At 46.8% G+C, this 14,195-nt stretch overlaps 3 protein-coding genes across 4 annotated transcripts in view; 2 read left to right on the forward strand and 1 right to left on the reverse strand.

Moving 5' to 3' along the window:
• Window positions 1–716: 716 nt before the first annotated feature.
• Window positions 717–5,528, forward strand: ino80e (INO80 complex subunit E). Its single transcript, XM_012821217.3, has 9 exons — window positions 717–909; window positions 1,329–1,411; window positions 1,525–1,595; window positions 1,754–1,806; window positions 3,349–3,424; window positions 3,686–3,806; window positions 4,194–4,292; window positions 4,602–4,810; window positions 5,458–5,528. The coding sequence occupies exons 2-8, from the start codon at window positions 1,331–1,333 to the stop codon at window positions 4,806–4,808; spliced, it is 708 nt and encodes a 235-aa protein (XP_012676671.1). The 5' UTR covers window positions 717–909; window positions 1,329–1,330; the 3' UTR covers window positions 4,809–4,810; window positions 5,458–5,528.
• A 581-nt stretch (window positions 5,529–6,109) lies between these two features.
• LOC105894505 (endonuclease domain-containing 1 protein) lies at window positions 6,110–9,552 on the forward strand. Its single transcript, XM_031576365.2, has 2 exons — window positions 6,110–6,715; window positions 7,376–9,552. Exons 1-2 carry the CDS (start codon window positions 6,410–6,412, stop codon window positions 8,735–8,737), a joined length of 1,668 nt encoding a protein of 555 aa, XP_031432225.1. The 5' UTR covers window positions 6,110–6,409; the 3' UTR covers window positions 8,738–9,552.
• Window positions 9,553–9,643: 91 nt separating this feature from the next.
• nkd2b (NKD inhibitor of WNT signaling pathway 2b) overlaps window positions 9,644–14,195 on the reverse strand; it is a 25,719-nt gene continuing 21,167 nt past the window's right edge. The window contains exons 6-10 of one of the 2 annotated variants that reach the window (XM_031576366.2): window positions 13,062–13,157; window positions 12,694–12,844; window positions 11,978–12,035; window positions 11,601–11,716; window positions 9,644–11,193 (exon numbers count right to left, since the gene is read on the reverse strand). In XM_031576366.2, the coding sequence (XP_031432226.1) occupies window positions 10,610–11,193; window positions 11,601–11,716; window positions 11,978–12,035; window positions 12,694–12,844; window positions 13,062–13,157 (1,005 nt within the window). In that variant the 3' untranslated portion in view covers window positions 9,644–10,609. The remainder of the gene's footprint in view (window positions 11,194–11,600; window positions 11,717–11,977; window positions 12,036–12,693; window positions 12,845–13,061; window positions 13,158–14,195) is intronic. The other variant, XM_031576367.2, reaches the window with a different exon arrangement.

Raw genomic sequence — 14,195 nt, forward strand, 5'->3', positions numbered from 1 at the left:
TGTCTCCTACCTCACACTGACACACACACACACACACACACACACACACACACACACACACACACACACACACACAGTGTGTGCATGCATTGATAGCATTCTCCAAATAGAGGTATTGAACAGAGGGGTTCTTATGTTTCACATAACACAGAGTGCTCTGTCTAGAAGGAGGCTGGTGTGCTTCACATTTGTGTTGTGTCAGAGAGGGAGAGAGAGAGCACCATTAAAGGCAGAGGCACAGGCAGAGGTATTGCTCATAAATGAGAATGTTCCCTTTGTATAATTCATGTTGGCTTCCTGATGATGGTCCTCTCTGCTACTGCTGAGAGTGCACTCTGGGCAAGCCTGCATCCTACCAAAGAATTCTTACACCAGCTGGGGAACAGGTTCAGATAATAATAAGTCACACAAATACAGTTAGGAATCTATTTGGAAATGCAGATATATTTGTACGTATAATTATGTATCTATGCAGATAAGCTTGTCAGGTACAGTGTTGAGAATATGATTATGCCATATATATTCTAGATTTTCACTGTCAGGAAATTATAATATTGCTCTTCTCAGCAGCTTTAGTGAATTTTATCAGAGTCAAACACTTAATGTTGTACTTATGTCCATGGACATTTACATCTATGTCTATTTCCATTTGCTTACCATAAGGCTCTTATTTTGACACCAACGCTTTTAAAGTGTGCATACTATTTCCGGCTCTTCAAACGGAAGTAAACAGAAACCACGTCCTGCTAGCCGTAGGTACACATGAAGGGAACGATTAAGTCAATTGTCATATAATAGATAAAATACCTTAGTTAGTCGTACAGTCTTTGTTATTAGGTTTTAGAGCCTTACATCATTTCTGCCTAACGATACACTCAAGATTTGCACTGGGCTGGCTAAATCAGCCAGGTAAGTAAGTTATGGTGAATGGCTATCCTAGCATGCTACAGTGTGTAGGGAGCTATCGGCTTGCTATGTTGATTATGTTCCTGGCTAACCCAAAACAAAGATTTGTACACATTTCTGAGACGTGAGTAGTCTAATTGAATAATTTGGTCAAATACGTTGATAAGTATCATTGCAAAGTAGAGTACTGCGTAATACATTGAATTTAGAAAACAGTTGTAGCGCTAGTGGTGTTCTTAGCTGGAGTTGTCAGATTTCTTGCATGCCATACTAATGCAAAATAGTGTCAACAGAAACGTCAGTACTACTTGCCATAAGGTATAGGCTACTAACAAAGTTACTCGGGCTTACTATTTAACTCTAAAGGCAACAGAGTAAATAATAATGTTCATTTGAAATGACAGTCTGTCTATTTTTTTCAGAGATGAATGGACAATCTGATAGTGACGTGGATTACAAGAGGAAATATAAAAACCTTAAGCGAAAGTTGAAATTTTTGGTTTATGTGAGTGTTAAAGCATCCTTCCATCTGTATTGTGTTATTGTGTGGTGTCCTACCTTTGCAAGTTAGTACTTCTGTACCCATGGATGTCATCATCACTCAAATTTGTTTCACAGGAACAAGAATGCTTTCAGGAAGAGTTGAGAAAAGCACAGAGGAAACTCTTAAAAGTATCACGAGACAAAAGGTGAAATTACAGGGAGTCTGAGGTTTTAATACTGTATTTTATGACTTAAATACTTTCTAAAGATGGTCATAATATTTGTGGTGGAAGCAACATGCAGTATGCAAATGAAAGTACATGTTGGTAATCTGAGCATACCTTGTGTTGTGTTTGTTGTTTAGTTTTCTGTTGGACAGACTATTGCAGTATGAGAGGGTGGACGATGATTCTTCAGGTAAGTAAAAGTGAATGTGTGAGCCTATATTGAGTCAAAGGACAGAATTGTGAATCACCACAGAAGTTTTATTTAGGATACAAGAGCTTTTGCCTGCTTCATCTTCATACTGAACCACATCAGATCTACTAACTGCATATATACGGTTATTTAAAACACAAAAGTTGCTTCAAAGCACGAAATAATTTTATTCACACAATTTTCAGCAAACCATAACCTGGCAAATATGCAACTATTTTAGAAGTTACAGACATTAAATAGTGTAGAACCATCCTATATAGTGAACAGTTCAAATGTAATGAACTTGTAATTTGTACTTTTGTGCTTTGAAATAGTTTTAGAAACACTCCTAGCAGTATAATTACGGCCATGACCCCTTTTTGAAGCCTCCAAAAATAAAGAAGATACTAACTGAAAATGTTGCACACTAGCTGTTGGGTACAATGCCATTATTTACATAAAGTTTGAAGGAAATCCAAGATGGTCAGTCAATACACTTTTGTAGAAGTTGTTGATTTGACATGGAACTGCTCTAGTTTTGTCTAAGGTATAATTATTGTCCTGTGGTCTTCATATTAAATGCTGATGGGAAATGTGGGTTTCAGTCGTTTGGTCTCATGCACTCTCAGTCATAGAAACACTCTTGATGGAATAATGCGATGGGCATATTTTTTCTATTTGAAAATCATCTTAGGTAGGCAGACAAAACAGTGGTAAAATGATTTTCTTCATAACCATTCCAACCGTTTTTATAGACCAAGGACATTGCATGTCTAGCAGTTAAAACGTTGCTATCATCAGAGTAACAGGACTTTGTTTGTCTTAAAGGTCAGTCTGCCATTCTGATCCCTTACACTTTTTGTCAAATTAAGCAAATTGCTCTCCGCGGTCGTCTGTTCAGTTTTTGCGCTCGTAAATAGGAAACCAACATGGTGGCTCAGATCAACCCGGTGCTTCAGGAGCACAGGAGGGAGGGGTGCAATATGATTGGCTGTTTAGCTGAAATATCAACAACCCTTCGCAAAACCAAAACCGAATCACGGATTACATCCAAAAGGATTGTGTCAGTCAATGAATTGTTTGTCTGAAAGTTGGCAAATCAATCCCACCGACTCAAAAAAGGTTAAAAAACAAGGTCTAAGGTCTATCTGTCAGATAATACTGATTCATTGTGTTGTTGAGAACATCCTTGGTAGTGTCTTTAATTTCATACACCATTGACGTGAACATCAAAGGATATGTTGATCCGTGTTCTAATGAAGTTGTAAACTGTAGCGTAGCTGCTTATTATTCATGTCCATCCATTGTGAAGCGCGCTCATACTGAAGGGTAAAAGAAGATTCAGCCCATAACCCTCATAAAGTTCAGATGTGTACGTGGAAGTATTGGAGAGATGCTTAAACTTATAGACTCATTATATTTGGTCTAATATTAAATGCAGAAATACCTATAGGACTGCCAAATTCACTTGGGGAAAAAGCTGTGTATAGAGCCCTGTGAATAAATAAATAAATACCAATGTGTCTTTTTGCCATGTTCCAGACTCTGATGCCACAGCCTCCTCTGAGAACAGTGAGGGAGAGGGACTCCGAGAGAGAGAGAGGGAGGGAGTAAAGAAGTGAGTATGAATCAGAGCTGGTTCTCCTCAGAGTGCCATAATATTACAAGCAGGAAGTGGCAGCGTCAGGTCCTTCCCACTTAGTGAAGACTTAAGGTGTCTTGTTTTTAATGCTCTCTCTCTCTCTCTTCCCCCCCTCTCTCTCACTCCCTCTCCCTCTCCCACTCCCTCTCCCACTCTCACTCTCTCACACACACACACACACACACACACACACACTCTCACACACTCTCCTCCCTTTCACTGCTCTTCTCCTCACAGAAGGAGGAATAGTCCTGTCGTTCCAGGTCTTCCGTCTTCTACGTCCTCCCACCTCTCTCTGCTCTCCCGGTCTGGTGCAAACACTCTCCCGTCCTCCACCTCCTCACAGTACCTCACCACAGTGAGTGTCAATGCTTACTACGTCTCTAGGCGTTTACAGCGCCCATCATTTATGCGCTCCTCTGAATATTTCCCATACACATTATTTGTCTCCTATTGTTTCACATTTTATTCATGTATGATTTCTTTCTCTCTTTTTCTGTTTGTGTCTGTCACATTATAATCCCTTGTGTGGCCAAATGGGATTTCTTAAAATCCCATATGTGGAGCACATTCTGTTTTGTGTGTGTGTGTGTGTGTGTGTGTGTGTGTGTGTGTGTGTGTGTGTGAATCGATGCATGGAGACTGTGTTGTATTTTGTTTGTGTATTATATGTTTGTGTTTGCATCGTAATATTATGCATGGTAATGTATTTGTCTGTGTGAATGTGTGTGTTTGTGGTGGGTAGCTACCCTTCCCGCCAGAGTATTTGGCTCCCCCTGCTGAGCGAATGAAGAAAGAGAGAAAAACAAAGACGCCCAAACACAAGAAAGACCCTGCAGGGAAGGTGAGAGAGAGAGAGAGCGAGAGAGAAAGAGAGAGAGGGGGGGTGGGGGGGTGGGGGGGTGGAATGAAGGTGATTTATCATACATAGCCCTGGGTCAGGGCTATGTAACAGCATTCTTAAATGAATAGTAATATTTCATAAAGCACTCGCCTGCAGTTGAAAAAGGTGCTTTATGAAATATACACCATCATCATTTACTAGCAATAATGTAGGCCATGTTTTAATGCTTATTTTATGCTTATTTTTGCACCTATGCATACACACACACACACACACACACACACACACACACACACACACATCTTTCAGGTGGTTCCGGCATTGGCCTCTAATTACCCATCAGCCCCTGGAGCAGCACCAGCGGCAGGCACGCCATTCAGCTGGGTCCCTCGGCAGATGCTCAGCGGAGACACGGCGGAGGAGGAGGGAGATACCGATGGAGACAGTGACAGAGGAGAGGAGGAGAGAGGGGAGGGAGAAGAGGCAGATCTAGTTATTGACATTCCAAATGAATGAAGGTGAGACGGTGTCCTCGGAGTAGCTTTGAGCTTATGCCAGCCCCCTTCATGAGGTAATGTTATTGCAAACTGTATACAGTAGTGTCTCATTGTAGGGTGCAGTGCTAGCACTCTAGGATGTAGCACTAGAAATGTATTTAATTAAGATAGCTTTATATTTTCCTGATCTTTAGTGTGTGAAGAGTTTGACTGTTTTACAGATGTTTGACACAGTTATAGTATGACAGATCGTCTCTTGAATATAGTTTTACCCAACAGCTCCCTAATCCTACCTGTGTGCATTTTTGTAACTGTCTGAACTTGATTGAGGACGGGAGTCGTGGACACACCCGTCTTTTGGGCAGAGTGTTTTTTTTTAGTTTTGTTAAGCACTGCAGCAGAAACTGGCTTCAGAAGCATCTGCTATGCATGGGAGGCAGCAGTGCAAGCCAATGGCATTTTGCGGAGTAGTCTAGGTGCCAGCTGCTTCTGCCAGGCTGGCCTGAGGGGGACTGCAGGCAGATTGAGAGTGACCTTCAGAGTGTGTGTGCTGCAATGGAGACTGGGCTGAAAACCGTATCTGATGGTTACTTACCACCCACTGAAGCCTCATTCATTCATTCATTCATTCATTCATTCATACATTCCTGTGTCTTTTTCACTTTCAGGTGGGGACGAAGGGGTGGCTGGATGGAATTTTTGTCATTTTTGTGTGTGTGTGTGTGTGTGTTTTTTGTATCCTATTTCATTGTTTTTGTTTTGCTCAATTTTGAATGTTAGAAAATAAACACATTTGCTACATAATAGACTTGTTTCTCTCTTCTTTTCATGTTGAAACTTGTCATGCCTGTTTTCATCACCCCCCCCCCCCCCCCCCCCCCCCTCATTAGAGCATCCACACGTTTCCCTTTGTCCTACAGCATTGTGTGCTTTCACAGAGTAACGCCACAAAGGGAAACAATCTAGAAACAGAGCTACCGAACGTGCTCATAGTCACTGTTAAATAGTCTAGCCCAATTACAATGCTCTAGTAACCTGCAGTGTACATAATGACTGTATAAGCTATGGAGACCATGTGAGGGTGTGTCAAGTAATTGTGCCTGTCCAACATCAAGCCATGTGAAACAACTGGTAGGGAATGCAGACTTACTGGTAATTGGCAGAGATATGTGTGTGTGTGTGGGGTGTGAGCTGGTCTTTTGTGTACTCAGCAGCAGGGCAGGTCTGGAGTGTGTTCACAGAGGCTGTGACTGAGCAAGAGGGTGGGTGGAGGGAAGGTGGGGCTGTCAAAGAGAAGAGTAAATGTGCAAACGCTAGAAGGAGAGAGAGCGAGAGAGAGAGAGACAGAGAAAGAGAGAGACAGAGAGAGAGAAAGAGAGAGACAGAGAGAATGAATATGGGTGGAGCACCGTGAGGGATCATTGAAGCAAATTAAAGAGGAGAGAGTTGAGGGAGCAGGCGAGAGAGAAAAACAACTGATTTGCTGAGCTGAGCTTGTGCCCGACTGAGAGGAAAAATACACCCACCTCCCTCTGCAGCACAAGCAGCCCCCCCGCAGCAGCTTGCAGGGACTGAAAGAGAGAGGGGGAGTGAGAGAGTGAGTGAGAGAGTGAGAGAGCCATGCCTGCTGCTGCTGCTAGAGTCAGTGTTGCTGCGTCACTGCTGGCAGGGCTGTTGTTAGGCCTGTCAGCCCCAGCACGGAGCCAGGCGGAGACGGATCCAGAGTTCTCCCTCTGCAGGCGCAGCTTCTACCGGGAGACGCCCCCCCAGGGACCTGCCGGCGCAGGGCTGATCCAGAGCTGCCACAGCCTGCCGGGAGCTCGACACTTTGCCTCCCTCTACAACTCCACCTGTGGGGCCAGCATCTACTCTGCCTTCTGCCTGAGTCAGGAGAGCAACTGGGGAGAGCAGCAGAGCGAAAGACAGGTACGATTAGCAGTTTGTTATGCTAGTTCTACATGTTGTGTCCCATCTGTTTGTTTATTTATAAGAACTCAGTGTACTGAGGCATGACCGTAAGATTGGTCTACCAAATCGTCCTACATTTCATCCAGAATGGTAATTACATAATGGCACTGTAATGATGATAATAATAATAACACTACAGAGCAACATGTACATAGGGTAGTTTCCACTGAAGTATGTCCAGGTACCATGGCATCATACCGCTTGCTGTGTTTGAAGTCAGCAGTAATAGTTGGTGCAGAGATGCCAACCTGTATGGGCCACTTTGTACTGTAAAGCCACAACAAATATTTATCTAAACAAGCATCTATAATACTGCACTCTTGAGGGTATTTACTCGGCTGTCGGAGTGCAGTGTATCACACATGTTGACAGCTAGGCCACTTCAAAGTTCAGCTGTGTTTTAAATATCACTCATGTCGGAACAAATGTGTGGTTTATTTGATCTCTTCATTTGTCAAGAGGCTGGTGTTGGTGTTGGTGAGACAGAGACACACCCCGGTGGCCAGCGTCTGTCTGCGCCTGCCCGGGACCAGCTCCTGCAGTTCTCATGTTACATAAGTCAGTGTGATGGCGACACTGACACACACTCCCCCCCCTTCCCCCTTTGTTTCCTCTCAGACTGAAGATGATGGGGAAGGCTCCCGTGTGGAGAGCCCACTTGACTCTGAGGTGCTCATCCCCGCTCTCCTGGGTGGGGGAGGGGGCCCGAGCGAGGGCCATAATGCAGCTAATCCGGCCCCCCCTGCGTGGGACGTGCTGATCTCCAGGCTGGTGAGAGAGGCGGCAGTGCTGCGGTGCTCCGACGCTGGCGCCACCGAGGGAGCCGATCTGTTTGTGCTGACCGGAGCCGCTGGCCTGAGCGAGGGGGAGGATGGAGGCTGCCAGGTGGACATGCTGTGGTCAGCGGTGTGCTGCGCCTCCCCAGAGGAGGGAGGAGGAGGAGGAGGAGGAGGGGGGGAGGAGAGCCGAGGCTTCAGTGTGGGGGTGGTGAAGGGGAAAGGGGAGGAGGAGAGGGTGGTAAGCGTGCAGGAGCTGGGGGAGGTCACTGGGGTGGCTGCGGTCTTCACGGGGTTCTGCGGAGAGGCAGAGGGTGACGAAGATGTGATGGCGCTCTTCGTAGAGAAACTGGAGGCCTTGAGAAGGGACATGCAGACGACAGACACAGAATCAGAGGAGGGGGCTTCAGAAAACACAGAGGGAGAACAGGCAGGGGGAGACACCGGAAGTGATGATATGCCAGAGGTCACTGAGGAGGAAGTGATGTCAGCGAGTCAAAGAGAGGCCCAAGTCAATTCCGTCCCCTTAGATGACAGTGATGAGCCTCAGGACGCTCTGGAGATGGAAAATGAAACCCACGGCTCGGGGTCTTTCGTCGGCGGGGCGCTGATGTACGTCCTCTCCTCCTCCGTGTCACTCCTCTCCGCCCCTCTCCGTCCAGTCGTCTCCACCCTCACCGGCCTCCCCGGCCAGGTGACGTACATCTTAGGGGAGGACATGGCCGCGTTGTCCGCAGTACCCAGCGGCACCTTCTCGCTCTTTCAGAACATGGTGTGCGACCTGTGGTCTGGGATGTGGTCCGCCACAAACCTAGTCGCTGAAGTGGGCGAGCTGTGCTTCTCCGGGATCTACTCCTGCTCCTCCCCGCTGGTGGGGAGCCTTTTCGGCGCTTGCCAGGATGGGGTGACCGGAGTGGGTCAACTGGCCATGGACAGTGTGGGCATTTTTGGAGGCGTCTTGGACAACGTTTGGTCCGTGTTCAAATTCTTTGGGGGAACGGCGTGGGACCACAGTGAGGGATACGTGGGCACGGTTCTGTCAGAGCTGGGTCACCAGGTTAAGACAGTGGGCCTCGGGCTGGGGACGCTGGTCTGGAGGGGGGGCAGAGGACTGGGGAACGTGGTGGGAGCGGTGGGCGGTCTGGCAGGAGGCACAGTGGGCTCAGTAGTAGAAAATGTGAAAAATGCCTTTGGAGGAGAGTGAGAGTGTGTGTCCCTGGGTGTGTGTGTGTGTGTGTGTGTGATAGTGTGAAAGTGCCATTTTAGAGGAAGAAAAAGCCATGGCCTTGAGGGAGGTTCCAATGTAGTGTTATTGCTCTGTGCATGGAAATAACAGCTTAATTGACACAAACGATGAAGGCAACATGGTGTGTGTGTGGTGATCCCTTAAAGCTGCTGTATGCGATTCTAGCACACCTTCCTAACTCCTACCTGACGTGCTACCAGTGCAGGGGTCCATGCCCTCCTTTCAGTGTGCTATACACATGCAAAATATTCACCACCAGACAGATAATAATACCAGTCATTTTGGACGTTTCTTGATTGATTGATTAATATATTGACACAGAATTGAAATGATTGGTTTCTGATTACAGACAGTTTTTTTCTGATTATCTGTGTTGCTAATGGCTGTCAGAGTGTCCAGCTGGCGTAAGTATTATAACAAAGCATCACTTACAGTAGTTTTATGAGCTGTTTTAGGGTGAGGTTTCATAACTAGATCTTAGTGTGTTAGGTTGAGAGGGGGCTTGAGTTGCACGGGGTGTTGGGTCCAAACGAATGTCATCTTCAGGGTATACAGTTCAGTCGTTGCACTATAATTAACGTTGCTTGCTTTATTTTATTGGTGAAAATGGTTACATGTTTTTACTAATCCTATTCATGCAAAGTGAAAGGGGAATAGTGTGTTTTCCTTATGCTTCCTCAAGGAAAATGTGGTTTGGGGGAAGTTGTGTTGTTCAGCTACGTCTATGTATGACTGTATTCCATGTCTGTCTCAATAAAACCAGTTTACACCAGTTTACTGTGCATGAACCGGAATAAACACTCCTGCAATTGTCCCATCCTCACAGTTACTCATACTTGCAATGGGCTCAACTGGGTTTGGGGGGAAAAATGATACGTCATGACTACCATGCATGAAGTGTAAATGTTTATTAAAATATACAAAAAGGACATATATGCATATGTATAAACCATGATAAATATGCATATGCAGTACAATTATACAGTAATTGTATATATTCATATAGATTTTCTGACACATAATATATAAGAAGTTATTTTGCATTAAAACTGGCAGTGGTGATTTTCATGTCCTCCCCAGGAGGGGGAGCCCCTCTCTCAGCAGCAGGGACCCTGTGGGGAGAAGCAGCCTTTCCAGAGAGAAGCTAACGAGCAGCACCGTTCACCTGAGACCCACACTTAGGAACCATGGCAACGCTTTCAATGAAGCCAGCACACTTTCAGCAGAGACCCTCTAATATGCCTGACCATGAGCTCATCACATCTTGAACTATTGTCCCAATGTGTGGAATTGAGGGTTTACACAATCAGATTAATTTCAGCTTTTTTCTTTTGTTGTAATCACATATTAGCTTTTGTTATGATTCAGTGTATAAATGTGTATACAATGCAGTAAGTGTTGGCCTCATTGAAAGTGTTACATAAAAGCTCTGAGGTCAATCGTACAACCTCAAAGAGGACAAACAAATCTACCGACAACATCAAAGGAACATGGCGTGCAAGTCCATTGATCCATCTTCATACACAGCTGGAAATCTCTGCTAGCCTAGGCCAATAGAAAGTCCTAATTAAAGTGTTTATTATGGACCATTAGCACTCCTGTCAGTCTGGTATCCACAGTTTGCTATGGCTGAAGCCAAGTCATGTCGTCTCAGCGAGTGTGAGCAAAGCAGACTTGGTGACCAGAGGACTACGTCGTCCCCTGGGCTGATTTGTCTTTCAGCCAGGCATGTCCTCATGTCCTCATGCCCTCAGCTGCTTTCTGGTGGTTCTTTGTGTGTGTGAGTACGTGTGTGTGAGTGTTGTGAGTATGAGTGTGAGCCACATGCGGTCATGTCTGGTGGTAGTGGTGATAGTGGTGATGGTGGTGGTGTTCGTGGTGGTGGTGGTGCTCGTGGCGCTGGACCACCGGCACCACAAACCCAGGGCTGCCGGGCAGGATGGGGGGCTGCTGCTCGCGCTCCAGGCCTGGGGGCGTGGGGGGGGGAGGCTGCTGCTGCTGCTGCTGGGGGCCTTTGGCCGGGGAGAGGCCATCTCGGGTCTTGGCCCGCAGCCGCTTGCTGTGGCTGTGCTGGAGCGGGTGCTGGTGGTGGAGCACGGTCTGGGGTTGGCTCTGCTGGGCGAGGTGGTACACGTCCTGGCCGCCGTGAGAACCCGCAGAGGCACTATGGTGCAGGGGCGCGTGGTAGCCGTGGCACCTGCCCGACTTGCCCCCTCCTCCACTGACTCCTGACTTGCCGGCTCCTTTGGGGGACTTGAGGAACTGGGGCCCCCTACTGCTGCGGGGCTCCACAGGGGTGCAGTACTCCCCGATGACCTGCGAGCGGCGCTGGTGGGCGGCGTGGGCCTCGGGCTCATGGGAGCGAGAGCGGCTCTGGGGGTGGGGGCCTCGCGGCGTGGGCTGCTCTGGGGGCGCTGGGGAGGAGAGACGGGGATGGGTGAGATTCCCCTCGCCAGGTGAGACAGAGACATGCACGCCTCCTACATTAAACTAGTCATACATGTCATACATGAGGCCCAAGGTTTGTGTTATTACTAATTTTATTTAATTTTACAACCCTGAATCAATTTCAGCTTTCTACAAATCATCTGAAACTTTATATAACTTATTTAATATATATATAAGTGCAATTACTAGTTTTGTATTACACAGAAGTACGAATTTCTGCAATTCCAATCCTTTTAGTGGCAGGGCAAGATGTAGGGGTGACAGCACCTGAATTCAGCAGCTGCTACTGTTTATGTGTGAACAGCTCCCTCTAGTGTTCAATTTGACACCTATCTAACATTCTCCCAGTGTACTTCCTACAGCTCCGGCCTACCTTCAAACCTAGAGGTGTAGTTCTCAATCCCAGCCAGGTCCAGGTAGTGATTTCTCCTCTCAGTGTTCTCATCCACACAATAGTGATGTCCCTCTGGGGCGTCGCTGCTCTGGCCTCTGAAACATCACACACACACACACACACACACACACACACTAATCAGACATCTGACACTACATGAGAAACTGTACCGTTACAAGAAGTTACAATCACCTGTTTTAACCTCACAACACAGTTACATTGATTGAATAGCGCCTGAGGGAATGTTAGGTAATGTAATGTAATTATTAATTATTAACAGTAGTAGAGGTGTCAGCTAGGACGGAGGTGAGTGTGGAAGGTTAAGTGTCATGGCAGCAGAGTTGGGATGTGCTCACCTGACTTGAGAGCAGTGTTTGCGGTTCTCCTCTGCGTGACATCGCCCCGCCTCTCGCTCTGATAGAAAATAAAGACGATAATGGCACAGGAAGATGAAGATTTAGAGCAGCACAGAGCTCGGCAAATATTCAATACTAAAGCACAGGTGACCGACGCCAGCACCCATGGGTTTTAGCCTCCTTGCTAACAAACCCACCTCCCATGCCCAAGGTTGCCAGTTCTAGTCCGGCGCAGGACTGTGCTTGTCTTCACAACACAATACATACTATACTACAAGTCTATGACACCAGCATGTCAGAGGAGTCTCTACATGTGTTCATTTTTCACTGCTACCCTAACAAAAATAAATGTGATGCTTTCAATCCCATCTGTTATTCATTAACGCACAAAATGTGCAAGGTAACTGTTAACAGGAAAAGGCCATAAAGCCTCCAGCATAGCTGTAATATAATTATAATAATTAAGGGTGAAGCGCAATCATCAGGTGGACAAAGCTACAGCCCTATTTAATTTGTTAGAAACATTATGAAAATGGGTCTTCCTGAGGAATAACAATTACAATGGGGTATAATTGTGTGATATACCATTGTAGTTAATGAGTAAATGCACAGACAGGTAATTACAATGGAGACTAATGCAAAAAATAAAGAAGAAAAGGAATCATAAAGTCATCAATCCATGTGCCAGTATGACTGTTTTGGCCAGTGTCTCTCACCTGGTCCTGAGCTGATGGTTTCTCTCCGCCGTGTCTTGGGCTCTGGGGTGACCGTCAGCTTCACTCGGAGTGTCTTACTCTTACTGTGGCCTGAGTGGTTGACCGAGGCGTCCACCACATCATAGATGGTGTGCATCAGGCTGGACATGTCCTGCAGAGGACAGAGAAGACACTCAGTGCTGCTGCTGCATACTGCATCTGGCGTGCTGCACATGGCATACTAACAGCGATATGTGCATGTACTCTGTTCCACCAACAGAGAGGTCATAATGCTACTGTATGCGTGTGCACTCGTTATGCCACACAGGGTTTCTGCAAGGCTCATAAAATGGTATGAGTGACACCCTTCTAAGTTCCTCCCTCTGTACCTCCTTGGTGACTTTCCCGCTGTTGTCAAAGTCGTAAAGGGTGAAGACCCACTCCTGACGATTATCATCCTCCACTGACACATCACACTCCAGGTCCTGTTGGCATGACAACAAGGAACAGTTACTCAGCAACCCAGCTCAGGCACCCAGACGGCCACCAGGGGTCAGTGCATCGAACCATTTCACGCTGCTTCAGACAGCTCGAGGTTTCAAACCCCTCTTTCTCAACCGCCGAAGCAAGCCAGTAAAAAGCTTGTGTTTCAGCGCAGCTCTTAAACCTCTGCATTAGCTGCCATCTTAGGGGAGTGGGGGAGAGTCAGAGAGAGAGAGAGAGAGAGAGAGAGAGGCCGGGGGAATTGCATTGCTATTATACAGTCGCCTTTCTTCCTTTTCCAGGAAAGGGATTTTAACCACATTTCTCAGTTACAGCTTCTTGGCAGCCCCTTTGATTCAGGGCTATCTGGTAACATGACTGTAATTGGGAAAATAAACCGCCAGAGCGCAGGCAACGCCGCAGGCAAGCTGACATCCAGGGACGGAGGGAGGGAGGGCATTTACATTTTATATGGAGGGCAAACAGGTCCGGGAAAAACAAGCATTCTCTGCCTCGGAACCCCGAGTGTTCCACGTCTCCCTCTGGTTGGCTGAGGTGACCTGTGCATATTTCAGCAGCCTCTTGGAAAACATGATCTTGCCACTCACTCCTATGTTCCTCTGTAGGAGGTACATTTTGCATGCGGTGCATGGTTCTGAGCGCAGTGGCTTAACTCGCTCAAATTGAGACGGACTGAGGGGCCAAAACCGGTCCTCGTTGAAAGGAGAACAACCCCAGTTGAGCCGCACGTGGCGTTCCGACAGGACTACATCACAGCGAGCGCGGAGATCAAAAACACAACTGAAGTCTGAGGCTTGCGGAGTCCACGTGAGTGGCGGCGCCAGCGTTTGACAGTGTGTGTGTGTGTGTGTGTGTGTGTGTGTGTGTGTGTGTGTGTGTGTGTGTGTGTGTGTGAGTGAGTGTGAGTCTGTGTGTGTGTGTGTGTGTGTGTGTGTGTGTGTGTGTGTGTGAGAGAGTGTGTGTGAGTGTGTGTGTGCGTGTGTGTGTGTGTGTGAGAGTGTGTGTGTGTGTGTGTGTGT

This window comes from Clupea harengus, chromosome 11 (assembly GCF_900700415.2).
Source record: "Clupea harengus chromosome 11, Ch_v2.0.2, whole genome shotgun sequence".
NCBI lineage: Eukaryota > Metazoa > Chordata > Actinopteri > Clupeiformes > Clupeidae > Clupea > Clupea harengus.

Excerpts from the sequence above, each read along its gene's own strand:
- LOC105894505 (XM_031576365.2), top strand. The coding sequence starts at position 6,410 with ATGCCTGCTGCTGCTGCTAGAGTCAGTGTTGCTGCGTCACTGCTGGCA. Across the intron at positions 6,716-7,375 it reads AGCAGCAGAGCGAAAGACAG|ACTGAAGATGATGGGGAAGG; the intron begins GTACGATTAGCA and ends GTTTCCTCTCAG.
- ino80e (XM_012821217.3), top strand. The coding sequence starts at position 1,331 with ATGAATGGACAATCTGATAGTGACGTGGATTACAAGAGGAAATATAAA. Across the intron at positions 1,807-3,348 it reads GGTGGACGATGATTCTTCAG|ACTCTGATGCCACAGCCTCC; the intron begins GTAAGTAAAAGT and ends GCCATGTTCCAG. Across the intron at positions 3,425-3,685 it reads GAGAGGGAGGGAGTAAAGAA|AAGGAGGAATAGTCCTGTCG; the intron begins GTGAGTATGAAT and ends TTCTCCTCACAG.